This window comes from Spea bombifrons, chromosome 13 (assembly GCF_027358695.1).
Source record: "Spea bombifrons isolate aSpeBom1 chromosome 13, aSpeBom1.2.pri, whole genome shotgun sequence".
In the NCBI taxonomy this organism is placed as follows: domain Eukaryota; kingdom Metazoa; phylum Chordata; class Amphibia; order Anura; family Pelobatidae; genus Spea; species Spea bombifrons.
Genome location: NC_071099.1, coordinates 1,380,152 through 1,404,184, shown reverse-complemented (window position 1 = coordinate 1,404,184; position 24,033 = coordinate 1,380,152). Strand labels below are relative to the sequence as shown.

General features: G+C 41.2%; 1 protein-coding gene across 6 annotated transcripts; it reads right to left on the bottom strand.

The window, feature by feature from the left end:
• Positions 1-1,301: 1,301 nt before the first annotated feature.
• Positions 1,302-17,934, bottom strand: EXOC7 (exocyst complex component 7). 6 transcript variants are annotated; one of them, XM_053453329.1, is made up of 21 exons: positions 17,765-17,934; positions 14,960-15,025; positions 14,478-14,662; positions 12,119-12,224; positions 11,560-11,782; positions 11,116-11,280; positions 9,712-9,804; positions 9,072-9,140; positions 8,728-8,873; positions 8,456-8,608; positions 8,284-8,382; positions 8,106-8,168; positions 7,896-7,962; positions 6,668-6,706; positions 5,735-5,800; positions 5,400-5,520; positions 4,869-4,964; positions 3,839-3,899; positions 3,715-3,756; positions 2,038-2,171; positions 1,302-1,501 (listed from the first exon to the last, which is right to left on the bottom strand). In XM_053453329.1, exons 1-21 carry the CDS (start codon positions 17,822-17,824, stop codon positions 1,396-1,398), a joined length of 2,160 nt encoding a protein of 719 aa, XP_053309304.1. In that variant the 5' UTR covers positions 17,825-17,934; the 3' UTR covers positions 1,302-1,395. The 6 variants fall into 6 exon arrangements, with proteins under 6 accessions (XP_053309304.1, XP_053309301.1, XP_053309303.1 ...); XM_053453326.1 differs by lacking the exons at positions 6,668-6,706; positions 9,712-9,804 and adding an exon at positions 10,580-10,591; XM_053453328.1 differs by lacking the exon at positions 6,668-6,706.
• Between the last annotated feature and the right edge of the window lie 6,099 nt (positions 17,935-24,033).

Genomic DNA, 24,033 nt, shown 5'->3' with positions numbered 1-24,033 from the left:
AACCGCACAACCGTAGAACCAGGCCAATAAATGCTCACCAGGTTACCGAAAGCGCAAAGAGGTTTCTTATTAACAGATCGGCTGAGCAAACTGCTGTTCTGCGGCAAACATCACACGGCTCGCCTCTCGAGATGTGTTAATAATCTGCTGGAAATATTGAGTTCCCAGGTCTAAAATTAAGGTGGTTCAACGTCTCACTGTGAGAAATAACACCAGATTTAAAGGAGCAGCAAAGAGCAAGCAGTGACTAATAAGGAACGGCCACCTTCGGCTTTGGAATAGACACTCTGCTAGTAAACAAAACTTAAGTCTGATGTTGTATTGTCATATATAAAATTTTACTTTAATATAAAATAATACCTTGTGGGGTTTTTTAGTTTGTTTTTTTGTAAATATTTTGTTAAAAAAGCCCTTTTTTGCCTCAGGAAAGTCAACTTTAAGGTTACCGCTGGTGTGAAAAATTGCCCCAGGTCCCCTAACTTAAACAGCTGGCCTGTGCCTTCTTTGCCCCCCTCCCCCAACATACAACATATTCAAACACACAAATTACACACACACTTACTCATATTTACTAACACACACTCCATCTCCATACACATGCATGCTCACACACATGCATAGTCACACACACACTCATGCTCACACACGCATGTGCATCCTCACACACAGCTTTGAAATTGAATATTTATTCAATTTAAACTTTGTGAACCCATTTAATAAAAGGGTTAGGGCCGCCATACCTAACCTTCTCAGTTAGTAACCCAGGTTTCGACCGCAGCCAGGTTTTACATTTCTAAATGTTGAAAATCCTCCATACCCCTGATTCCACCAGAATATGGAGGGTCATCAGTAAGGAGAAACTCAGCATCTATACTTGAAAGATCTACGATCAAATTTACAGAGGTTTGGAAAAAGGGAATTCTTCATCCACTGCAGGCTGCCAGACTATGATCCTCAAACATTTCACCATGGACCCAAAGTTTCGATGTTTTGTTCCCTGAGCTACTTAGTTATCGATTTTGCCTTACGGCAAGGTGCTCCATCATGCTGGAAAAGGCACTGTTCTTGTATGGTTGGGAGAAGTTGCTCTTGAAGGATGTGTTGGTACCATTCTTTATTCATGACTGTGTTTAGGATAATTTTGATTGAGGCCCCAGTGGCGCCCTCGATCCCGCAGCTGAATCAACGCCCCTCCCCCACGCGCCCCCCAAGTGCTCACATTCATTTCACTAGAAGAGCTTTCCTGCCTGTGATTGGCTGCTTAGGTGCCTATAGAATCAGAACACATGGGCCAGGAGAGGTAAAGGAGACTAACGTTTAATGGGTCATGCGCTTAATGTATATACATGATCATTTATATAAAATATATACAGGTGTCACAAGGAAAGCAGGTCTTCAAGCAGATGTATCAAACAGCCTCTCGATCATGTCACCGACCTGTTCCACTGAATATTTTATGTACTTATCTGGATTTTTTGTGAAATTAACACCAGTGCCATACCTGCAAGACGGGAAAGGGCACAACAATATAAGTCTACGGTAGTAAGAGATATACATTTTCTGCATAAATAAATAGTTATGACTTTATGTTCATTTTCTACTATAACTTCAGAGGTTAACTTGCGGCATGTAGAGCCAGAGGTCATGCTTCCCTTGCTGTCGGTGATAGAAAAACCATAGAGATAAGCATCCAGGCTCCGTTAGACGTTATGCTATTCTAGTAGACCTCTCTATGGTATTTTTGGGAGAAATTGGCTCAGCCCAGAAGGGACACCAAGACCTCTGGCACCACATGACGCAGGAAGGTGAAGAAGGTGAGATGAGTGTTGTACAGTGGACGGATCCACTGTAATAAACCGTAACACAAAAGGTCAGGGATGACTGGGTATAAGTCATCAGTGACAAAGGCCTGGGCTCCGCTCCGAAAACGAGACAGGAAGAAAGAGCAGGAATCAGGGCAGCATAATGTGTTACGAGACGGAAGAAAAAGATAGGAGAAAAGAAACAGTGACAAATAGACAGTCTTGGGATTCTCACTTGTGTAAGAATGCTCCGTAAGCATCTTGTACAATATTCTTCTGAGCGTGACGTATTCTCTCTCGCTGTCGTTTGTCCGGTATCGCCCAGGACTTTTGGACCTTACAGATTTCCTCCAGACCATCATTAAATCCCTGCGGCCACATGGGAAACAAACGTGGTTATATTTAACATTACATACTAATTATCCTTCTCTTCTTTGTTTATTCCCATATAGCCCAAGAAAAACAACGTAGTCCCATAGTCCTTCAGGACCTCAGAGGCCCCTTCTTCAATTGGATCGCATCCTACTTGAAGAAGAAACCTCTGAGGTCCTGAAAGCTTATGCAATGCTACATCTATTATTATTTTTGAAGGCATCATAACGTGGAGCATTCAGAAGAGACTGAACACTAGTCGCTAGAGCCCTGTTCCAGCAGAGAGGAGAGCATGTTTCTTGAGCTCATTTTAACCCAAAGGCTTCTGTTGGGTCTACAGCCGAGCTCAGTTGGCTTGACCAACATCTCCTTAGAAAATACTGTAAGACAATCAAATTCTCACAGCTCATAAATTAGTTTTGCTCCACTAAACTGAAGTCCCACTCCATAAACCTGGAGGGAGTGGGCAACCTGCGTTGATTGTTTTCAACATTCCCCCCCCCCCATTTTTTGTATTTGTTGTTGGATTCTGGTACTGTTATTGAGCTTTATGCAACCACTACGAACAAAGCATCCTTTATAAGAATATTTTATTTTGGTTGCGTATGAACTCAATAAAATATTTTGGAAGAAAAAAAATAAAGAGCCCTGTCAGATGCCAGTGACATCACATTGGTGATGACATAAAGACACATTTTCACTTACATCCAACAGATTTATTTGCTTCTAACCAGGCGGATCAATTCAACAGAGAGTACAGAGAGAACGCCTTCATTATCACAAAATTCTACAAGTCAAAAGGGCTTAAAAACATTCATATTACTAGAGTAGAAAGATACGAAAGTGTAACCAGCACGTAACACAAAATCCCAATGTTAATTTATACGACACCAGACAGCGGATTATTACTGTGATCACGTTAGGAACCGTGTCACTATCTTTAATTGGATGCACAGGAACACAGACTCCCAATTACACGCTCAGTGGGAAGGAGACATTTCTTCACCTCCTTTGTTATGTAAACATGTTATTTTGATGCAGTTCCACCGTTCCTGCATCAGTTGGAAAAACGACAACTCCCATGAATCCCAGCCCGCAGAAAAAAAGCTGTGTACAGTGTATAGCTAGTTAAGCATTATGGGAATTGTACTCCCTGGAAAGATATCCTCACCTGTTCCTGTTAGTCAAATTGTTATGGTATATACTATTTTTTTTTTAAATGTTTTTATTTATCAACTTATTATTCATACAGAAAATCCACATATACTCAGATATCCCATATTACACTTGATATAGCATTATATACTACTTGTTATGTCCTGTCTACCCATTGTACAGCGCTATGGAATATGATGGCTCTATATAAAACAATAATAAATGTCATGCATACACTGTAGAGCATTATACTTTTTTATACTTTGGTATTTGTACCTTCTAATTTCTCTATAGAGAAGTTCATAACTGAGCAGTAGTCGATGCATCTGCATTAAATGATCACAAACCAAATGATAAGCACAAACTATCCCTCCCTCCCTCTCACCTTAAAACGCTCTTTTATCATCTGCCGTTCCTTGTCCTTCAGCTGCAAAGAGATATATTTTATAAATACACTTAAGTGCTCAATGTAGATTTGAGACTATGCCGCATACGGAAATATTTGTCACCTTTGCTCCTTGGAAAACAGGCATGTTCTTGTCAGATACATAATCTGTTACCTTGATCCAGCTATAGAGAGACAAACAGGAGATACTTTTTTCATAAAAAGGATTCTATAAATAACTAGATGAAGATAGTCTACAAAATACAGCATAGCAAAAGGATTTATGGAATTTACATCCAGTCTTGTGAAAAAGAAAGTATACCTTCCTTGAATTTTGTGGTTTTACATTTCAGGACATAACAATCATCTGTTCCTTAGCTGGTCTAACAATTAGGTAAATACAACCTCAGATGAACAACAACACATGATATATGTATTAGCACTAGTACCATACTGCTCTTTGAAAACTATTTTTTTTCCAAATCTAGTCACGCTCCTTTTGTGTCCTATTCGGGACATCTTTGAAGCCAGTCAGTTCAATTTATCCCCATCAAACCATATGTTTGAAAACTAGACACCACAAGGTATTTCAAATGCTAGTATTTGAAACTCTTTTTTTATTTTACCTGCCATTGTCAAAGTTTGTGGTAGTATTTTTTTGTTTTGAGTATGAATTTACAGCTTCTGGTGTATGTTGCTGCCAAACAAAACCAATCATCATGATCCATACATTCAACGACATCTCCTGAGTACAGAGATATCACCCACGAATAGGTTTGTCGGCTTGTTTGGTGCTAAAACACCACATTTGAGTGGTGCACTTTTGTCTTTGAATTTTGACATTTGGTCATCATTTGCCCATAACCTATTTGGGACAGCTTTAATCATAGACAATTCATTTATCCCATCAAACCATACATTTTTAAAAACACCAAACAAAAGAAGAGAAAAACAAAAATTACAATACTGTATGCCCAAGGAGAAATATATTTCCGTCCCCTTTACCTTTCCATAACAAAACAATAAAAGAAATTCTGAACACTGAATTGTTGCTAAGTTACTGTACAAATGATGACATCAGTAGCTGATCTGGACAACACAAACACTTGTATATGAATACGGGATGATTTTGAAATTGGATTTACTACGTCTACCTGCGTTGGTAGATCTGAATTTGCTGCTCGATGTGGTCACGATACAGGCTGTCTGGATTTTTCTGAGTCACAGCAACCAACTGCATAAGCTCAGACCTGAGGAAAAAGACAGGCACAAAGAGTAAGCTCGTAAGTGATCATTTTAGCTGGCCGATCAAACCAAGCTTGTAAAGAAAGCAGCATGCAGCAGATAGAGACCTGCCACTAGAATCCATGCTCATAATTGTGAATATTTACCAAGAAGATAAGGCAACTAATCCCACTTATTACATGGATCCTCACACTCTGTCGGTATTATAAGCCTTTTAAGCTTTCATTTTCAAAAAAGGTAAGAAATTTAAACACACGCATTCTGCAAAACAGAAGAAACCTAAAGCCATCCACCAAGGGCTGTGTCTACCTCCAAGATTCTAGCCAGGATCTCATACCCATGGCAGTAGGACAATTGTTAACCATGACAGAGCAACCTATTTTTCAACTTTATTTCTAGTTCCCCTCCTTAATTTATTTGAAATCTATGTGTCCACCTACTTCTCAAGAGACTTCAAAATATAATTGTAGTTATTGTGAAGGAAAATGGCTCCAAGGGCCAGGTCTTCATACATCTTGGACTTGGACAGTAGCTTTAGTTGCAGGTTCCCGAGAACTTTGCCTGGTGAAGACAAACAGAGGGGAACAAGCAAGATGAGATGGTCAAATGTAGGGAGGAGAATGGAGCTTGGATAGTGATCACTATTAAGGGATACCAAGACCGAAATAAAAGGAAAACAAGGTGGAGAACGATAATATGGAGTAAAATAAAAACAAATTAGAAAATAAAAAACTAATGTTCTAATGTCCTGTTAGGGCAGGGCATTTATACTCACAGATATAAGAGCTCAGCAAACGGCGACTGAACTCTGAGCTGTAACTGCTTGCGGCAGAGCTAGTCTCTGAAAGAAAGCAGACACCGGCGTTAAAAGGATGTTATCATGGAAATCTCATTCACATGAGCTTCCATCTCAATATATAAACATAATATATAACATAACGTTTAATGATTAGCAAAAAGATTGGGGCAGAAAACAGACATATAAATAATAATAAAAAAAAGTAAAAAGACATCCGCACGCGTACATAAATAGATCAGCCTAACAGGTTCTCATCAGTATCCATCGAAAATAAGCACGTGCGATTCAGATCAATAACTCTGTTTTTCTCTCCAGATATAAACAAATTAGGGTTGCTTAAAATATACAACTTTGTTTGCTTATTTCCATCGTTAACGCAGATAGGATACTCCGTTAATAACCCTTATATAAGCACTTTAAACACAAAATCAGAAATGGGATTACACTGCCCCCTATGGTAGAACATGAATATAACAAACAGCTATAAGCTTTAGTTTATTTGCACTTCCTAGGCTTTTCTGGATCCTGCTTTTATATTAAATTCCATATATTTCGTGGCTTCTATAATTAACCCCCCCCCACCAAGCCTGCAACCAGACCATGAGGTCATCTGTCCCAAACTTTGGTCATTTAACTATTTAAATGTCTTCGTGTTCTTCACTTGTAAATCTCCAAATTGAGAACCAAGTCCTATTTCTATTAAATTTGTAATCACTTTGCGTGAATCATGTTTCTGTCTGATATGATCGCATGTGTAAAGTAAAATTGTCCACGCGTCCAACACACAAACATAAATAGTATAACAGTTACAGAGGTAGGGGGCACAATCACAAGCTACCTTGTAGTGAAATAAACATTTAAATGGGAAATCGGTGCGCACGGGACCCTTTGGAATGATACACTGCTTACCTCTAAGATCGATAGGAATATTGTAAGTGTCCCCAAGAACTATTAGGAATAGAGGAAGAAGAGAGGAAAGAGAAGCAGTAGGGGTCCAGAAGAACAAGAAGGGGGGGATAGAAATCAGTTTAGTGCACCGAAAAGAAGACAAAAAGTTATAAAAGCAGAAAATTACAGGTTTAAGCAGAAATCAGATAACATGAGGACGAAGGTGGGACACGGGCAGAAGGAACAGAGGGCAAAGGGGTATAGTGAGGGGGGGGCAAAAGTAAAACAAGAGGGGAGGATTATAAGGGGCATGCAGAAAATGGTAAACACAGGGCTCGCTAATTATCGGTCATATTATTAAACCTGGACCCTGAATAGAACATTGAGGAGGACATTGTCAGCAGCTCTACAGAAACCTAATTAATTAGAATAATCCATATCAGGAAATTGCAAGGATTTGAAAGGATCGGATCTTGTTCTAAGCGGCTGAAAAGTTTTGTTCTTGTCAAGTCAGAGAGAAGAGAAAATAGAAATGGGAACAAGAGACATAACATGCATGAGTGATATAGATCAAGGCCGTCCCGCTATTTAAGACGGAAGAATGTACTTTACGTACATAGAAGAACCATTGAATACGGTGAATATATTGAATCATGAAATGTAACGAGGTAAGGGCTTAAAGCTTTATGTTTTGAGTGTCCCTAAAGGATTCAGTGACATTTGTGTTGAATTATATCAGAAAAACACAATTTGTACACATTATCATTAATAAAAGCCTGCCGCTTCAATCTCTTCTTGGATCTGCCCTAGCAGCACGGATTCAAAAAAATCAGCATGGCAGGATGGGTCTTTGGTTTATACCTGGGGTATTTTGAAAGAGGCTGGGTAAAACACCAAGGCAAAGTGTAAACTAAAGCAGAAACCGGAAAAGGGCAGTAAAGTGACTAAACTGAGAGGCAAAAGGGACATGGGGGTGCTTATTCATAACATTAATAAATCTGATCTCCAAATTATTAGTACCCAACACAATATAACATAAAAATAACAAAAAGTAAAATCATCTGCAAGAAATGAGTGATGAGGTTAAAAAAATAACAGTGGGAAGAAGGGAGTGGGTAACAGATGAAGATGTAAGTAAGTCTGAAATGAGAAAGAAAAAGACAGGTGCAAAAATGTACATTTTCCACGATGAATGAGAGCCCTCAATAGATGGGGGGTAGTGAGTGTAGGGAAGGAGGGAAAAGATTACCTTGTGAAGCAAGCATGGCGCCCGCCGTCTCTTGAAATTCAAGCAGCTGCTGCAGGAACAATATGGCCTGTGCAAGAAGATAACACGCAGGGATGTATTCACTTACAGACTCAGCCATCAGCGTACCACCAAGCGTGATCCTCACACGTTTACATCAAATGAATGCTATGTGCACAGGGGGACACACGTGTCTCTGTATGTGGTACTCACATTGCTGGTGAGCTCGTGTACCGTTCCATCTTTGGACATGTTGTTTTCCTTATCAGGGTCATTCTGTAAAATAGTATAACAGTTGATCAAATAAAAAAAAATTATTGCGAATGAATGATGTTAACGTATTGTCCAATGTACTCCAGCGGTGTTAGAGCAGGACAGATGGCGGCATTACCTTAATACTGTCGGCAAAATCTTCCAGTGCTTTGGCTCCCGTTGTCTCTATAGAAGTGATGAGGTTTGGCAGCTTGTTTTTGGTGCTTGCAGCTGTACCCTGGGAAGTAAGAAGAGAAAGTAAGCAAGCATGTGTCTAAATGGAAATAACGCCTTCCCACGAAAGCACTTACCTGTAGCACCTTGTCAAACTCAGGCTTGGTGAGCTTGAGATGTCTTAATATCGGGAAGATGCTAAGGACAGAAGTAAAATCGTGCCTAGCGTTGGCTTTCTTGGCTGCCATCACAATGTTCTCTCCCTCCAGAATGAGATTATCCAAGGTCTCCTGAAAATGATGAGGAGAAAAACAAAACACAACATTGAAGGTATAGAACTTCACTCGCTCACAAGTTTTATTTGATCAACCACGGATTCCTGGAAACACATTTCAAAACGGTGGCACACCTGGATGAGAGAATCAAAGGTCTTCTTCTGATGATGCTCGGGAATAATATCCATAAGCAGCTGATACTCGCTTTGTGCAAGGCGCACAAAGGCGCTGATACAGTAAATGTAGGTGTCCGTTTCGAGGTCCAATACGTCTTCTTTTCCTAGGTAAAAGTACAGAAGGTCAAAGAATACACTGCAGAAGGGCGTTCAAACAAAGCTGCTGTTGAGATGACCATCATGAAACAGCTTTGGGAAGTTAATATTCTGTAACCCTCGGCAAGACAACAAAGAATATACATTAGATAAAGACTTTGTATGACTGTCTGAAGACCTTACGTCCCAAGAGAACAAGTACTTACCGATGGATGACCCATGTTTTTCTCCCACGGTCTCTCCGTGGTATCGGCCACGTGATTCTTGTTCATAACCTGCTCGTTACGGAAGAGGAGGCACGGAGAGTGTTATCTGGCACATCACAAAGCGGCCAATATCACTCAGAGTGTCCGTCCAGTGTCCAAAAGGGGTGGGAATGGGCCACAGCTAAGAGCGCAGGCAGGAGATGCCCCGTCAACAAGTTATAGTCAATGTGATTCCCCTATTCAACAGGCCACATCCTTCATTTCCAATCGTTTAAAGAATGTTTCAGACTAAGGTTTTTCTTTCAGTTTTATCATTAGTAGATAAATTTCCACTAATCTTTATCATCATCCAGTAACCTGAATATCTCTCTCTCTCCAGCCATTGTTCTTCTCTACACATTGGGCCACCAGCCCTGGGATTCCTGCATCACTTTCCCTTCTCTCAGTGTTTTCTGAGCTAAAGCGTATGCAATCAGATGTGTTCTAATTTCATAGAAGGATGTAGCCTGCCATTGACCGTTACACCGCATGATTCAGTGTTAAACCATTCCAGACCACCATCCGAGGTGCTCGGGCTGAGGTTTAGAAGCCAACGATTATTTTGAACACCAAATCACCCGAGTGAAAGATAGGCAATTACCTTCCAGGACTCCGAGACCGGAGCCTCCCTTTTTCCCATCAAGCCCGTGCTGAGAGTATTGTTTGAGGAGGTTTTGAGCCTTGCGGATAGTGCCTGTCACCAAGAGGAAAAGCAGAGAAGAGAAGAGGAGGGGAAACAAGAACTTGAAGAGTGTGCAGGAAGACCCACGGACACCGAAAAAGCACCGCCAGCATTATAACAGAAAAAAAGGGGGCAAAACTCTGGGTTGACCCAACCACCGCAATGACCCAAGCATGCTGGGATCCGCAGAAAGGAACTTTGAATTATTTCATGAGCTTTTAGACCTATGAGAACCCACAGCTCGTTCGCATTAGCTCTAAATCACAAAAAGCCACAAAAAGTAGCTTCACGGACAATATTCATTGGGTTACAAGACATGGCTGCGGCACGGGGAGCTTAAATGGACATCTTTATGCGGGTTACCAGCATGCTGGGAATGGATAAGAATGCCACGTAGACATTTAGAATGGCAGAAGACGCCCTGGCCGGCAGATTTAAAGGCAGAACATCAGAAAAGCTTCTTCCCATCCACTAGCCTTGGACACACGGAGAGGCATGATCTCTGAGTCGGCTGCAGATGGCAAAACAAGGATTATCATGTGAACACGTATTAAAAAGAGAGAGCAGGGCGCACAGGAGAGACAAGAAGGTGGAAGATAAAATAACCCTGGTGGTATCAGAGAATTTTAAAAAGGGTATGGAGTAAGAGAATGCACGGACATTATTAAAGCAAAGAAGCTTGGCTTATGCTAGGCTCTGCTGTGTTAAATGAGGCAGCACAAACATTGTGGGACGCTCGCTCTAAGTTAACGCTGGCTTTGCACACAGCAAGGAATCAATTCATTACCTGGTATGAAGACTGTAAATAAACCATGGGAAAAGAGGAAACAATTCTGTCAATCTCTCACAAAGAAGAAGAAGAAGAAGAATTCGTTCTTCTCCAATTCTACCTTAAGCCTCCATGGGAAGGGCGTCAGCTAGGTATTAGAACTGAGCATCGCAATGTTTTAGGAATTAGATATATGACTTTCTAGGTTAAAAGTACAAAAACATTAGGGAAGATTCCAAGTTGTTGTGTTTTACTGACACTGTAATTGTCATTGAAGGGACAGCTAGTTGATATATTTGACATAAGACATGTTTTCGTCACCTTAATCACTATTCTCTGTTTTGAGAATCTGAGTCAAAGGATGTTCCTGAACTAATGAAGTGCCACTTATCTCAAGGGACCTGGATCAGCTCACTGTTTTCAGGTTTTAAGATAGGGGCGGCCTGAAGCCAATGTCTTGGGGGCTATTAGAACATAAGCGACTGCAGTATATGAAGTGTTGTGATCGGCTGATGTAGGCCCCCCCTCCCCAGCATTGTCTAATATGATCTGACCTGGTCTCTTGGCTGGTTTCTTGGTCGGCGTGTCTTTCCGCTTGTTCTGCACAGCAGGGGAGTAAGGGACACTTGTGGAACTGTTTTTTCGGAAGTGTTCCTTCAGACCTTTGATTGAGCGATCCAGCTGGCTGGAGCGGATCTGGTAGTACACATTCATGAAATCTAGAGGGGGTAAAACAAAAAAAGGATCGACACAGGTGGGTAAAAGAAGGGACAGGGGAAAAAGACTGGAGATAACAGATGCGTAAACCATCACCGTTAGAAGATTCATGATCTGGAAATGGATTGGACAAGTAAAGCTATTGAAGTGGATAGAAATAGAGGTCTGGTGGTGGAGAAGGTCATGGACTCCAAAGAGAGACTAAAAGGAGGTAGGGGAGGATAGGTGAAAGATGGAAGTGCTGGGAGACATGAAAATAATGGCTGCTGGGAACACAGTACCTTGGTTCCTCCCGTATTCCACTAGCCACTGGGAGATACGAATGACATCCTGCAGACTGCCCTCCGGCAAATGCTCCAGAACCGGTTCCTCCTGACCCTCCATCTCCTCTTCGGCACTAATCAAATCCAAGATAAGGATCGGCGGCACGGCTTTACTGTGTCTCTGCAGGAGGCTGCGGAACTCCGCATCCAACAACTCCTTTCCCCTCTCAAACAACGATTTCTGCAAACACAAGGTATGCAAAGACCTCAAACCGGACCACCCTTCCAAAAAAAATTACTAATGACCATACAGCAGACATTTCTGGAGCTATATGTTGCTTCCATGATATTTTCATATATATATTGTTCAATATATTATTCTGTTGTGGCTTGAAACAAAGTATATAAAATTGTATACGTGGTTGATATTTCTCTCCCCATCTAATCACATTAACCAAACAAACTTGGAGAGCAAAGTTTCCGACACCACTGGAACTTGGGTGGACAAGAGCCAATGGCCTAACTCGCATATGGAAATATTAAATGGGGGGTTTGAAAGATGTACCGCGACACATACCACTCTGTTCAGTTCAGGGCTATCAGGATTGTTATCTTGGAAATACTCCACAGCCTTCTGGATTTTAGCGATGCAATTCAGGTATTCTTCCAGCCGTCCAGAGGGCCTGCAAGACACAGAAAACACTATTTAATGAATCGAAGAAAACCAAATAATTCACCGTATGTGTATTCCATGACAAAATGTTTATTACATCATCCCTCCTGCTACGTTGTTGATTATTTCAGTCACTTTGTAAGGCCGGGGTGAGGATACGGGGGAACTTCAAGATAGAAAATGTATAACATAAATAACAAAACTGAACACTTTGATCTTCACTGTTAAGGGAGGATCGGACAGAGCTTCATCCCTTCACCGGTCATCGACAGGCTTTTCAGAGAACGGCATGGTAAAGGAGCACAGGAGAAAGTTAATATAAGCGGGTAAGTAAAGAGGGGGCGATCAGAAATGCTTAGTATTTTTTGGACTGTGCATTTGTATCCCCAGAAAGGTAATAACAAAATGCCTTTACATAATACATTGTTTCATCCAAGGTCAACCTTATTTATGGTTTGTCACAAAGATTCTATTGCAGCGGCTCCTCGGGGGTGGCAACCAAATGGTTCTAGTACAATCCCTATTAAAATAAAAACTGATTCTTCAGAATTTTTTCACATATTTTTTGTTACATATTTAAATAATAAAAAAAAAATTATACTTAAAAAAATAAAATAAAATCCATTGTATTTGCTATTGGAATAAAGACAAAAAATAATCACACATAAAGGTTGCAATACAGTAGAGATGTCAGAGCTGTCAGTAGGTACCGCTCAATGTGTTCCTTATTAGTGGGCACACACTAGGTATGTGTATCCATATTATATCATCACCCATTTAGTATCATTGTGTAGAGGTTCAGCGAGCTCATTATCCGTTCATAAATATTTATAATAGAAAAGAAAGTGAAGCTTATTAGCATTTCAGACAAATTCATCATCGTATGCAATGTAATGTATCTCATTACCAATGTGGGGCAAGGAAGGAATAACGCACAGTTATATTTATGCAAACTGTGTATCTCGGTCTAAATGCCCCTGCTAACCCATGCTCGTATCTAATGAGAGGTTGAAGGGATGCAGAATGCCTATAGGGGCAGCAGCCCCTGCCAAGAACCATTTTGACCTTTTCTTAACAGGCACCGAGAGAGACACTCCGTGACGCACAACATGATGCGATAATAGTGTGATTATTGTATGTGTAGAGTAATGTAACCAATATCATTTACATAAACAGATATCCTTAAGAATTTATTTTACATAAACAAATATTCTTCAAAAACAACTTCACATATTGAAAGCCTTTCACATTGAATATCAAATTCCCGGTAACTCTGCTCACAACCAAAACTTAATCTGAATTTCACCCTATAGATCATTACAAGATGTCCATAGAAAATCCATACTTATGGACTTTTGGGTTCTCTGCAAATGAATGATAATCGCTACACTTTGCTAACACCATACACTCACACACCCATTCCAACACCGCACACTAACACACTCTAACACCATATACTTATACAAATATAAACATACTCACTCTCTTTTACATTTCCCTCTACCACATCACACTTACACCTTGTTTGCTCTCTCACCATCACTCGTCCATTAACACGCCCCTGCTGCTGCTTCAGCCAATCAACGACAACCAGCAACTTAACAACAAGGTAGAAATAAGCATGCAGATCCTGAGAACAGGAAGTTAAAGGCGCTATACATTGCTCAATTTTAAAACCTAAATTGAAGAAGCATGATTGCTAGTACTGTCCAACCTTTCCCGGGAAATAATGAATAATATACATTTTTGCATCTTTTCAAACACTTAATTGTGATGCAAAAGTACACGCTGATGGGTTGTTGCCACAGAAACTTAAAAAAGCCTCTTTAACGCTTGTGCCATTTTTATGTAAATACACCTTCAAAAGAAATGGCAGATATGCAAAAGGTTGATTTGCATAGAATACAAGAAATTGGGGTTTGCCCAAATGTGGATTTTAATTAAACATGATATAGATTTATTTAGCGTACTATGTGAAACATAGGATTCAGGAAAAGTGCTTTAACAATTGAACTGTTACTAGCACCGCGTAGTATCAATGTTGCAATTTTGGTGATTATTTAACCTCCTTTATTAGCAGGGTGGTCTGGTAAGTTTCTTGTGTCCTTGTGTCAAAAAAGGCTAGTTTGTTGACCCCTTAATATACAAACTAAAAAAAAAAAAGACAGGCCCTTATTTAAATAGATGATATAACTGTGTAGAGCCCTATTCTCATTGACAATGCAAAATCTCTACACATTAGTGTTCTATTTTCACTTATTACCCTTCTCTGATGACTCTCTCGGTCTCTGTGGCCACGTGGTAATAGCTGATGACATGGTCCAGACAAGAAAGGGTACGTTCCACGTTCTCCTGCAGACGCTGCAACGTCTCTGTCTGCTTGTGCACCGGGATGATGGAGTTCTCCAGCTTCATTAGTCTACTCTCAAAAGAAGACAGTATGGAAACCTGCAACCAAAGATACAATGCGCTAAGAAAGGTGGGTCTCGCCATACGTTCTACTAGAGGACAATATTTCACTTTGTGAGCCTACCAACAACAAAACAAACAACCCCCTTGATCTTATATGCACAGCTACGTGAATATAGCTGGATTTTAAAATGAAATAGCAACATATTTTTAGCAGCTATAGGCAGAATGCTGTAACAATGTACACATTATCAATTTATGTTTAACATGTTTTGAATTTGATTTCTATTCAGCTAAAGTACTCCTGGAGACCACCCATGTTACTTAGACACTTACCATATTGTTTGTCAGTTGATCACTCTTATCCAGGCTCTCTTTGATGAAGGTCAGAGTTTCTTCTTCCTGCGACAAGGGAAATATTACAGTTAAATAAGAGAACCGGGGAGAGCCTAGTGTTTCGGTAGATTGTGTTTTCTCAAACAGCTGCAGATGCCAAGAAGCCTACACTATATGGACAAAAGTATTGGGACACCAGACCATTACACCAACAGGGACTTTTATGGCATCACATTCTGAATACAGACACATTAATAAGTATCTGGTTCCTCCTTTGCAGCTATAATACCTTCCACAAGATTTTGTGTTGTTTCTGTGGAAATTTTTTCCCATTCATCCAGTAGAGAGTTTGTGAGGTCAGGCACTGATGTTGAATGAGAAGGCCCGGCTCGTAATCTCCGTCTCAGTTCATCCCAAAAGTGTTTGATGGGAGTGAGGTCAGGGCTCTGTGTGGCCGGTCAAGTTCTTCCACCCCAAACTCATCCAACCCAAACTCATCCAACCATGTATTTATGGACCTTGCTTTGTGCGCCGGGGCTGGTATAGAAAAGGTCCTTCTCCAAACTGTTCCCACAAAGTCGGAAACATAGCATTGTCCAAAATGTCTTGGTAGGTCCCCTTAAGGTAGTTGTGTTAGGCTAGTTCATACAGGCCTGTGAAGAAGCTTTTCCAGCAGCGTTCGCAGTGGTTTCTACAAATGCATTTCTTGCCTTTTGAGAATTATTTGCAAAATTCTAAATTGCTTCGCATCCAAGTCTGTCTTACGCATAGTTTTGTGCCTCTAAAAATTGGCCTGAATACAAAACTGTAGCCCTATGGAAGGATGTCATGAGCAGCAACCCCATGTTTCAGCATATCCAAAGCGGGATTGGAACTTCTATAATAATAGATTTCTGGTTTCACATTCCAGCAAGCAAGCAAGTTATCAAGTTGTTCAAGCTTGTAAAAACCTGTATGACCCAATAACGCAAGCATGGACTCCAATTTTTTATCAGAGGTCTGAACGGTGAAGTGATACGCCAACTAACACAGGGTTTTCACGATTTGTGATATTATCTTCATGACAAATGTGAATGCTGGGAAGAGTCACCTGAAGGTTCTAGATCACCTGAGTTACTAATCGTTCTACAAAACGAGTCCTGTTTCTCTTGTTCTGATCAGCTGTCCTTTTGCTTGGCCTCTTTGATGCACTTGAGTTGAGTTGTCTCTGTTTGGCTCCCAGATGGTGAGTAAATAAAAGTTATTAAGAACAGACTTCACTGGCTGGGTATACAGATCCCTCCAAGGAATTTTAAGAACTAGCTTTCCAAAATGCCCTGCTTTCACTTTAAATGGCACATTAAGCATGTCTTCCTTAATCTCCAGGTCCTTTAATGCTTCAGCACCACCCCAGATACCCAGCTTCAGGTGAGAGCTGTCCAGATTCTCTACATAGTGCCTGCAGAATCGGTTCAACACATCCTCTACCAAAGACTCAAAACACCATCTCGGCTGTAACAAGGGAAATCACAGAGGCAGCCGTCCCGGGGTAGCAACTTCTACTAGTGAGAAACAATGGTTGTCAGCTATGAACTGGCCCCTCCAACACTCAAATCACCCTCTACAGCTCCCGCAAGCCAGGTGGCTCTGTCCAGTGGAGGCCCCCCAACATCAGCTCCCCTAGGTCACCCTCAACCTGCCGGAAGTGACGAAGCACACCTGCCCACCTAGCAGCAGGCCTGGGCCAGTACAATGCCAGGCAGGCGGACCACAGCTCCCCACTCCCAAGTACCAGGGGATACCAAGATGCTATTTTTAAAGATCCCAACCAATACGTTACATACTGGAACATGTACAGATCTTAAGATTTCCTGAAATATCCCAAGCCACCACCTGCAGATAATCAAAAAATGTACTCAACCTAATTTGGACTTTGCCAGATCTGCAAGAAAGTTTACTAATTCATATTTAGTATTATTATGCATAATTTTCCTGTATATGCACCAAATATCTATCTATCTAAATTACCCATATTACTCGCTTAGATTGTAAGCTCACGAGCGGGGGCCCTCATTAGCCCACCATTCCTGACAGAAACTTTGTATTAAAGCACCATAAGTCTATGTGACAGCTCACAGGCAGGGTTCTCAACTCCTGATGTATCTGTATGTATTAATGTATATGTGTTATCTACGTGTTAACTGTCCCATTTAAATTGTACGCAGCGTAATAAATAAAAATAATAATTTAATCAAGAACTCTCCAAAAGGTATGTCATTGTTAAGCAAAAATTACTGATCCTCATCTTCTACTGTTTTTAGCTGGTAACACTTATTATTATTATTATTAACACTATTCTTTTAAATAAGAATGATGTAATTGTGAAATTTTTCACACTAACTTTTCTTATTCGTATGGTTGATCTTTCTGTCTTTATATAAAAATAAAAGCATAGTGGGGCATTATCAATAAATTCTTAGAACTTGGGAGCGATCTGCAACCCCACCAATGTGAGATGAATAGAAAAGACCCCCCAAGGGCACTACAGGAGGCAGCCAAAGAGAGTGATCCCGCAGGACTGCCTGTTTTGACACCTTTGGAAATAGTGATCCCCATCACCAGGACCAATGGATTGTCATTGATGACGTATGGGTTGGTACATTCTGATTAAGGTATTAAGTATGTGTATGAATATAGTATGGCTATAGTTTTTGTAGATATGTGAATCATAAAATCTGCAAAAAAAATAAATAAAGGTACAATAAAAATGCACAGTGATCCTTGTGGGTGTTTGTATGTAAATAGCAACATTTAAAATAACATAACCTGTTTGAGCTTTTCCTCTATGGCCCTTTTTCTGCTCCCGCTCTCTTCATTTGGGATCATCCTCGGAATTGTTCTTAAAAATTGTTTTTGAAAGAAATGAGGCTATCTATTCCTCGCCCTTCCTGGCAAATCCAAAAATCAGATGTCAATATGCCCCACTTCCGCCCAGAGACCCGCCCCCTGCTTCCTGTGAGCGTTCTTTCCTAGCGTCTGCATTGGCCGCCATGTTGGAGGTGGTAAACAGAACGCTGTGGGCTGTGACGGTCACCAGACAATCCTCCCAAGGGGTGGTGCGTGATAAAACACGGTGTGTCGCTGTGAACGTTAGGTACGTCGGGTAGGCGGTATTGCAATATAAGTAAATACTCGTAATAGTGCGTTTCTAAAAGTTGTTAAAACCAAAAAAAAGGATTGGTGTTCACGGAGTCAAATGTTTGTGTCACCCCCTGAGTTCCCTTAGCCTGACTGGGCCCTGCAAACTGAAGAGCTTCTTCACCACTACATGGATGCAGTTTGCATAGTTACTAGCTGTCCTGAAATAGCCATGACAGTCCAGACAATTGGACGTATATTCCAGCCACAGAATGTGCCACCTGAGTTGTTATTGTTGAGGTTTCTGCTGAGAGTGCCAGCGAACTGGGTAGACAAGAGATACATAGAGTGCCACTATGTAACAAGATACCCCGCTGGATGTCCTGGCAGCCGGGCAAGCATTTTTCTGTGCCCTTAACCCAAGCATTATGTGAAATGCGTTAGGAGAACGTGAATACTTGGTCTTAGTAACGAGGTCATCTCTGTGGATCTTAAGCGAAACACCCTGAATGAAGATGGGGATCGGTGAACTAAAAGACCAATGCAAAAGCTGCGCATTTACTAAAACTTACAATGTGCCCCTTTATCTGATGTTCTCTCCACCATTGTATTATACGCGTGATACATAGCACGTGTTGTACAGTTCAGTCAGTGCCTGATTACCGGTTAGGCACAGTTGGCAGCTGCCTAGGGTCTAAGTTCACATAATGGCCCAGGCCTAGACCCAGGCATTTGACATCTTCCTGACCAGCACCTGCAAAGGGCTGCCCTGCAGTATGCGGGATGTATAACTGAGTAATTCCTGTCTCTGATGGCTCCCCCTGCAGGCTGATCACACAAATTACGATCAGCAATGGAACCCTGCTTGGTGATCACAGTATAAAGCACCCACCCCCAAAAATAGAGGAAAATCATAGATAAATACATTTAATTTATATATATATTGGAAGCCCAGTGATGAAGAATCTGCAGCGCATTGCCTCCTCCGCTTTCCGTGTTTTTAGCTAATTTTGATAACTTGAAGCACCCAGTGACCGGCCAGAAAGCACCTTTATCGAAATAAATGAGCTGCGCATGTGTATAGGGTAGGGAACCCAATGCTACAGCTGAGGGAGGGGGTTCTTGTACAAACATATAGGGGGATACTGATGTTTCCTTCCGTGCATTTGCTGTTTTTAGTGTTACTTTGTGTTTCACTTACGTGGCCACCAGGAGGTGCTGTTACCTTCGTTATGTTAAAATTATTGCCCTGACAAAAGGTATTAGAAATGCTTTTAAGTACAGTTCCTCCCCAAAAAGTGAGTCCCATGTTGCTGAAAATACAGTAATTTACAAATTATCGTCAGTTAAAAAAATCTAAATGAAATAGTACATTTTATTGTAATGAGGCACAAAAGTGTATTTTTTTTTATCAACTCTTAGCCCATATCACCCTTTAGGTGTCATGTGACTGTACCATGTGACGTAGCTGTACGTAAGATACAGAAACTTATTTTGTTATTACGTATTAGTAGTGTAGATAAAACCCATATACAGGGAGTTATAGTAACAGTCATGGTTTGTAAACCATTTTTGGGCCAATATTTGCAATAAACTGTAAAATGTGCACCTTGAAAATACAGTAATGCCGACAATAATGATAATGGAGCTTTATGGGTAACAGAGGGCTGGGGAGCACAAGCTAATGGTTGGTAATGTAGGGTCCCAAACGTATTGCTAACAGTATGCTCACTGCATGTTATCCAGTCCTGCCTAATTCATGCTTACCAAACGGGACTGCATAGAAAGTTCATGAAATGCGCTCAGGAATGATGGCGGCGAGGTGTAACTGCCATTAATGTAAAGGACGTAACGTTGGGAGCAGAGCTGCTTCCTTGCCCCCTTTTCAGCCGTCCCTCTGAACATAAGGCTGTGAATGTATAGTGTTGGCAGTGTCAGTATGCTTTAATGTAAAGAGAATGAATACACAGAAAATTCCTCCCCAATAATAGAATGTGGCGTCTTGTTTGTCTTCATACCATCAGGCAGGAACACCAAGCCACTTAATAGATGCTTAATCTTAGCCTTTACAAATAAAATCAATTGGTGGCACTCCGTGTTCGCGTGTGTAATTTTTGCGTGTATTGGTCGTGGTGTGTGTTGTCACATAGATTGTATTACATACATTAATAGGGGATTTTCAGGGGCTTCATTGTTATGAGAGAACAGCGGCGAGGCTTCGATTTACTGCAGCCTCTAGCCTGAAATGCTTATTGAGCATCTGTAACATAACCGTTGCTGGGGCAATGTATGGAAATGCGTGGACCTTAAAGAGGACTCGGGTGCTCTGATAAAGTGTGTGATAAGTCGTGTGCCGTAAAGCAAGAAGTACGAGGGTTATTACACGGTCTTTGTTGAAGAAAAGGCCTGTGTCATGGTGTTACCAGCGTTATCAGATACATTTCATGTTTGTGTAAACACTAGTGGCGTATGTGTGTCACTTTGTACCATATATAGCAGAATAAATGCTTGTATTTTTGGAGCGGTTGTCACCCCGAGTGCGAATGAATGAGCCGTCTATTTTTCTCCAGCCAGTGTACTGAGACTGACATAGCAATCCATGCCATGACCTGCACTGCGGTTCACTGAAGCCCCCAAGCAGACAATTCTCTAGCAGCTTCTCATCATAAGTCTAATAAGTAAAACAGAACACAAGCGACATTGATGATATTTTGCCTGTAGCTTTATCAGAATCTGTACCTGCAACAAATGAATGATGTGATAGAAGTATCCCAGGCTGTCCAGGAACTCATTGTTTAATGCATGTGGGGGCTCCTTGCTCAGGGGTTGACATATGCTGGGACGTCTAAATATTTACCTCTGAAGCCCGAGCTTACTACATTAGACCGCTCGATTATTACTGTGATCTTACAAATATTTATAGCAGGAATTAAAAAAATAGGACGGTGGGGATAATCTGCCAGAGGAGCTGCCGAGAAGACTAGGCTAATTGTGTCAGACTCAACCAAGTCAGCCCAGCTCTGGGAATGCTTCATCAGGCTTTTACTTCTTTTAATCAGCTAACCCTGCGCAGGCGAGGTGGTACTAGAGAAGGTTTGCTACCAGAACACCACAGAGGTCCCGCAGACTTTATAAAAGTATATCGGATGTGCCCTGCGCTGTTCTGCATCCATGGTACCCGGCAGTCTATCTTGTCATGGTTCGTATACGGTATGATTTGGAGGAGCGGCCGTGTTGGAGTTAAATCTCTCTCTCGTTGTCACATTTCATAGCCGTGCATAAACCTCGCAATATCCTGTGTGAGTTACGTGCATCGCCCGTGTGTGTAACGCGGTGGATATTGGCCCTTGGGTCTGTTTGCCCCCGGGCTGAGCTATTAGGTGTCAGGCAAGGCTTTCTCTGCCGGTTTGGGATTCACACCTTGCTGTGACATGAAACTCCAGTTAGAAATCCATTACCTGTTAATGTGGGTTAGTGTAACCTCCCAGCGTGGGCTCTTTCACCTTCCCAGTGTTTGAACGGTAACTTTCTGCACCTACTGAAATCCTAGTTATTCCCTCGTAAAAGGCCACTGGGTCAATTTTCTCTTGGCACCTTCACATTAAATCCTCATTATCCCGTGCAGACACACTTCAAGGCCACATAGGATGTCCTCAGTGGAACAAAAGTGACTAAATACAGGTGGACCTACTTAAAACGTGGCATAATACGGGTTCTTCTGGATTCGTTTGGGAACATTAATCTCCATAAGAATAAAATTGCATTCAAATAGCTATTTCACGTAAACGGTAGCTGTTGTGTATTTTATATCAATAGTTTTCACGATTAGATTAGGTTGATTCAGCAGGTTTATGCCCAGGTTATTAAAGCCACCGTTTAACTGCCATTCCCTTCCTCTCCGCAGGTAGATGACCCCATCAATTTACCCGACAACCATTACAAGTCGCTCAACCGGTGGTGTCTGTTCCCCCGGAGGGGAACTTCAAAAGCCCTTTTTACTGCATACAGTTATTATACTAGGTAGGAAACTATTGTTTAACAAAAATGTTTTAAGGACAGTTGATCGTTGGGTCTGTAGAAGTCTGAGATGAAGTCACTATTAAAATAACAGAGAATAACAAGTCACGTTTTTTTGTTCTCCTGTATAAAACATTAAAAACTATATAAAAATATTTTTAATAACTTTCAGTGGAAGACATTTGTTGGATAAGATGTAGACTCGCAAGGGACTAGAAAGCTTATATGGCTGCTCCTTACTGGTCCACCAATGTTCTTTAAAGGGTGAGCTCTACCATCATCTTTATATCCTGGGTCACTCATTGAGCTCAAGTCCATACTGGGATTCCCAGCCTCAAGAACGTGAAAGTGGTATTTATACAGAGAAACACAAGGAGATATTCAGGGTGACATCAAGCAACATTGGAAAGACAGTAAGAAGCAGACACACACCTGCCCATTTAAACCAGTACAAAAGGGGGCTCCCATCATATGTTTATATCCTTATTGTCATATGGTTGTTAGGAATATATGTAATATTTGGTCGGAAAAATTTGTAACGCTATCATTTATTTCTGTGTCAGTACCCATGATCCTCTGCTGTTTGGCAAAATAGTTCATGTGAGCCTTTTGCATCACACGTAATTGTGTAATTTTTGTAAATGACATCAGACATCCTTCCGCAGGCCGCATATTGCTGGAAAATGGGTCTTTATTTGCAGCGCTGGCTCATCTGACATCAGCTCAGGTTCCGCTCCTTAGTGTCCACCTAGAAAAGGCGACACGCAGCTATAGCTAGCGCCGGGAAAACAGAAACTAAGGAACCCCCGAGCCAAACTTTATGCACATTTCCTGCCCCCCTGCTTTAAGTAAAAAAATTAGCACTGTATGCCCGGTACCCTACTGACAAAATAAATACGCTGCTTACGGGAAAACCGTGACGTCCAGGCACTAATTAGAGTCATACATAGATCGATGTGTTACACATAATCCCCACGTGCCTTTATTACACAGTGCAGAACATTTTTGAAAAAGGGGGATCCTGAATTGATATAAAAATAATTTGTTCTGGTTCAACAAAGGCAGGTTTAACTATGACATGTGGATCAACTCTAAATAAATCCACAGGAGATCCACCAGGTTTTATTTTTCTATTTGGCTATCTTTCATCATTTTATCAGTTTGTGCTATATCATCTATAGCATGTTTCACTAGGGAAATATATTTGATACAAGCTTATAGTGCAATTCGTTCCTCGGGAAGAAGGTTGGGATTAACTACTCTTCACTAAAACGATGAACGTTTGGCATGATGGCTTCTGATGGCAGATCCGCTGTAATATACAGCAGTGTCTTCTAGGACTGCTCATGCTATATGTCATATAGTAAAATGTTTATGACATGGAGTGGAGTACAGTAGGATTAGAGGCACCTATCTGTTATCTGTCAGTCAATATGTTTCTATAATTATAGACTCTAAGAAAGAGCTGTCAGGTCAGAAGGAAGCGGCTTTGTCTACAGGAATGTGTGAGGTAAATGACATCAAGGGGCAAGTAAAGTGGCCACGAACCACAGGGAGCTTGTGAGACAAGCTGAATATGCAGTTTACAAAGATCTCCACACTGACCAAACAATACGAGGCAGATTGCAACTGACTTTCACGAAAGGCCCCAGGGTATAAATGGCTCCGTTGGAATGGTTTAACCTGTGGCGCCCTTACAATTTGGTAGGGTTCCTTTTTTTGATGGCTAGCGTGTTCACAACCTTCATGGGTTCTAGATGTCCTTTTCTTACCATGGATGGACAGAGAGGTGACAAGCTAAAGGTAGAGGTGCACCATAGTGATGCTCCTGGGGGGTTTACTAGGTGTTTCTGGGCCCTTAGATGTTTTTCCAAAGCAGTCCTGGTTTCGCGTGGACCTATACAAACAAAAGATGAGATGGTCAAAAACAAACAGTGTCT